Source organism: Triticum aestivum, chromosome 3A, assembly GCF_018294505.1.
Source record: "Triticum aestivum cultivar Chinese Spring chromosome 3A, IWGSC CS RefSeq v2.1, whole genome shotgun sequence".
Lineage (NCBI taxonomy): Eukaryota > Viridiplantae > Streptophyta > Magnoliopsida > Poales > Poaceae > Triticum > Triticum aestivum.
Genome location: NC_057800.1, coordinates 603,625,274 through 603,629,194, shown reverse-complemented (window position 1 = coordinate 603,629,194; position 3,921 = coordinate 603,625,274). Strand labels below are relative to the sequence as shown.

The 3,921-nt window shown below is 51.5% G+C and overlaps 1 protein-coding gene across 1 annotated transcript; it reads right to left on the bottom strand.

The window, feature by feature from the left end:
- Window positions 1-1,231: 1,231 nt before the first annotated feature.
- Window positions 1,232-3,222, bottom strand: LOC123058758 (uncharacterized). Its single transcript, XM_044481448.1, has 3 exons — window positions 2,240-3,222; window positions 2,044-2,149; window positions 1,232-1,745 (listed from the first exon to the last, which is right to left on the bottom strand). Exons 1-3 carry the CDS (start codon window positions 2,279-2,281, stop codon window positions 1,606-1,608), a joined length of 288 nt encoding a protein of 95 aa, XP_044337383.1. The 5' UTR covers window positions 2,282-3,222; the 3' UTR covers window positions 1,232-1,605.
- Between the last annotated feature and the right edge of the window lie 699 nt (window positions 3,223-3,921).

Here is a 3,921-nt window from a genome sequence, read left to right as displayed (position 1 = left end):
TTGCAATTTTTTTTGCAACAAAGGACTTACTACAGTTTTTTTTTTTTTTTTGCGTTTTCACTGTTTTGAAAAAAAGGTATTATTGTGGTAGGAACTTTTGCAAAACAGCTGATGTTGAAGAAAAAATTACAACAAAGATGTAATTGCAAAAGTTCCTTTCGTCTTTTCCCTTGTTTTAAGTTTTTTTTAGACAATTCCCTTTTTTTAAATGGACCTGACCTGGCTCACAGTAGTCATCTTTCCTCTCGTAGCGGGCTAGTAGGCAGGCCTCAGTTCAATCAGGCCGGCCTGTTAGTTAGGCTGTCTCGGCCGAAACTCTGCAAGTCTGCATCAATTCAGTGCTACTGGTACAGTGAACCAATCTAGTGCAGTACCATGTCCTTTGCTGCCTGCAGCATGCGGATCCAACACCAACAATTCGCGAACGCGAACGCGAACGGATAAGGTGAATCGACCACACACACTTGGCTAGCTAAGCCGGCACCACCGGTGGCTCATGGCCTCCAACAATCTGGCCGCCTCCTACGCCAACTAGCACGTGAAGCACTACGAACACGGGGCGCACAGCGGCCACAGCCCGGCCGGGCACGTACGTGGCGAGCGGCGGCCGACGATACGAGCACGCAACGCAACGCGGAGCTCGATCCTCTGCCGCCCCGCTCGCCCTGTCTCCACGCGGCACGTACGAGAGCTCGACCACCATGCGTACGCGTACGTGCCCGCGGCTCCGTGTACGTAAAATATCCGTCCTACTACGTACCAGTACGTCTTGCTGTTCCTGTCCGTCGCCCAGCCGGAGTGCGACGTGAAGCTCAATATAGTACAAGGCATGGCTACGTCTCGGGCGCGTAGCGACTGGCCAGGTGCGTGCATCGGGCACGACACCCGTCGCCTTCGCAGGGCCGAAATAATCCTGCCCAAGTAGGCAAGTAGCTCGCCAGCTCGTACGTACGCGCCGGCCTACGTACGCGCCAGTCGCGGGCTGATCGATCGGGCGGGCGACGGTTCCAGGAAGCTCGCCGCGGGCGCCGGAGCGCCGCAGACGTCCAACTCCGCCGGGCCGACGGATGGGAATTTGGGGACGCTCGCTCTCGCGTGCTTCGTTCGATTTGATCGCCGACAGACAGCTCGGGCGCGCGCAGCTAGTCCAGCCCGTGTGGAGAGAGTGAGTATACGTAGAAAAAGCCACCGCAAAGATCGGAATCGGAACAAGACAGGGCCAGCTTTCCTCTGACAGCAACAAGCTAGTCGCCGCTCACATGTAAGGAGTATGTACAGATGGGTACAAATTATAGACCGCAACGCCCGCGTACGTCCGTCGTCTCCTCCGGACGGACGTCCATTCTCCTCCTCCACGTGTACAGCATGGCTTACTAGTATCCATACAAGATTCCAGACGCTCCTGTGGATTGGTGATTCTGAATCTTTTCTATTTTGGACCAACCAACTGAAGGAGTGTCTGCTCGGTGGATCATCCAGCTGGAGCTGAGCCAGGGGTACGTGCGTGGCGTGGCGTGGCTAGCTGCGATTTATTTACACACACACACCCTCATATATTTTAGTTTTGTGTAGTGCCATGCATATATGCATGGATCCGGCCGGCCTCTAGTCGTCGTTGTCGTCTGAGCTCCTTGAGGTCGACGCCTGGTCTGAAGGACTGCCCTTCTGCGACGGCGACTCACCGCCTCTGTCCTTCTTGTACGTCTCGAAGAACTCCCTGTTCTCTTTCTCCAGCTCCTTCCACACTGTTGCCCACGTACAGAAAATCATTAATTAAGGACATCATCTGAATCCATAAGTATGTTACTGGCTAAACAGTGACATGCTGATGGATCAAGGGTAGCTAGCTAGCCAGTATCTGAAGATACAATCTCTGAATACAGTTTCTAGCTTGCTATAAGATCATCTAGAAGAGAAAGGGAGAAGAACATCTCCCTTCCTCTGCATGCATGCAGGTATGCAATGCAAGAAAGACAGTGGAGCGATCGATGACAAACTCGAAGCTACCAATCAAAGCAATGTGAGAGTGGACGGACGTATTACCGGTGGATGTGACGGCGGGCATGATGTTGGCGTGCTTCTCCAGCGCCTCCACGCACTCCTCCTTGTTCATGTCGTAGCAGATGCACTTCTCGATCAGATGCTGCACCTGCATGAAACACATGGCTGAATTAGCAAACGGAAATGGCGCATGCGGCTAGCCTCTCAACCAGATCATCATTATGCCGCGCGAACGTACCAGCCGGATGTAAGACGCCGGGGACGATGAGTCGTCGGCCATGGCGATCGGCAAGCACACCACGACCAGATCGGCAAGCACACCTAATTAACTTGTTCGCGCGATCAGAGCGACCAGAGAAGAGACGGTGGAGCTTCCTCTGAGATAGGAGCCGAAGCCTCCTGAGAGCTGTGGCGCTTGTTGCTAATGGCGTCCGGGATCGCGGGGAGTGAACTGAGGAGAGCGTGACAAGTAACACCGTCGGGGAGGTAGAAATAGGCGAGGGGGAGGAGAGGGACATGTCAGCATGTGGGCGCTGCGCGGTCACGTGGGCGCGGCATCCCCATTCGTCCAGAGGTGATGGCGGGGATTTTTTCGGGCCCATCGTGCCGCTCGCCTTACTCTCTCTGTCCCTCCGGCTCCCGATTTGTTTCAGCGTGGTTTGGTCGATCGACCGTTCCATGCGAAATGAGGCTTTGGGACCGCCCGATACGCGGTCCTTCGAAATACAGTGCAAAGAAAGCACGGTGTTGCCTTGCCTGTTGGTAATTCTCAGCAATGGGGTCGGAGCTCACAAGTGCGCCAGAATTCAACAAGATTTCGGCCATTTCAACCAGGAGAATTGTCGAAGTTGGGTCTGACTAGTAAACGGCAAGATCTCATAGGGATTTTGCCTAACTGGTCTTACAAATATTTGAAAAATTCGTGGATTTGGTTCTTTTGCCTGCTATAAATCATTTTTCAAGGATCCCTGTTTTTGAGAATTCTTTAAGTTGCATTGTTTGCATTACATTCAAATCTTGGAGGAATCCAATTCTTGGCATTTTTCTCATAAACTTGCCATTTTTTGGGTCATATGTATTTGTTCTGAAATTCCTACGGAATGAATTTTCTGCCTTTGACATTAATTCACGAGGAAATCTAATTAACATGAGCTCAAAACTTATGCTTAAAAAACACGAGCTCAAACCTTGTTGCTAATGGCGTCCTGAGAGCTGTGGCGCTTGTTGCTAATGGCGTCCGGGATCGCAGGGAGTGAACTGAGGAGAGCGTGACAAGTAACACCGTCGGGGAGGTAGAAATAGGCGAGGGGGAGGAGAGGGACATGTCAGCATGTGGGCGCTGCGCGGTCACGTGGGCGCGGCATCCCCATTCGTCCAGAGGTGATGGCGGGGATTTTTTCGGGCCCATCGCGCCGCTCGCCTTACCCTGTCTGTCCCTCCGGCTCCCGTTTTGTTTCAGCGTGGTTTGGTCGATCGACCGTTCCACGCGAAATAAGGCTTTGGGACCGCCCGATTCGCGGTCCTTCGAAATACAGTGCAAAGAAAGCATGGTGTCGCCTTGCCTGTTGGTAATTCTCAGCAATGGGGTCGGAGCTCACAAGTGCGCCAGAATTCAACAAGATTTCGGCCATTTCAACCAGGAGAATTGTCGAAGTTGGGTCTGACTAGTAAACGGCAAGATCTCATAGGGATTTTGCCTAACTAGTCTTACAAATATTTGAAAAATTCGTGGATTTGGTTCTTTTGCCTGCTATAAATCATTTTTCAAGGATCCCTGTTTTTGAGAATTCTTTAAGTTGCATTGTTTGCATTACATTCAAATCTTGGAGGAATCCAATTCTTGGCATTTTTCTCATAAACTTGCCATTTTTTGGGTCATATGTATTTGTTCTGAAATTCCTACGGAATGAATTTTCTGCC

Coding starts and splice junctions, on each gene's coding strand:
- LOC123058758 (XM_044481448.1), bottom strand. CDS start 2,281: ATGGCCGACGACTCATCGTCCCCGGCGTCTTACATCCGGCTG. Junction 2,150..2,239: donor CGGCGTCTTACATCCGGCTG/GTACGTTCGCGC, acceptor TGTTTCATGCAG/GTGCAGCATCTGATCGAGAA. Junction 1,746..2,043: donor GCCCGCCGTCACATCCACCG/GTAATACGTCCG, acceptor CGTGGGCAACAG/TGTGGAAGGAGCTGGAGAAA.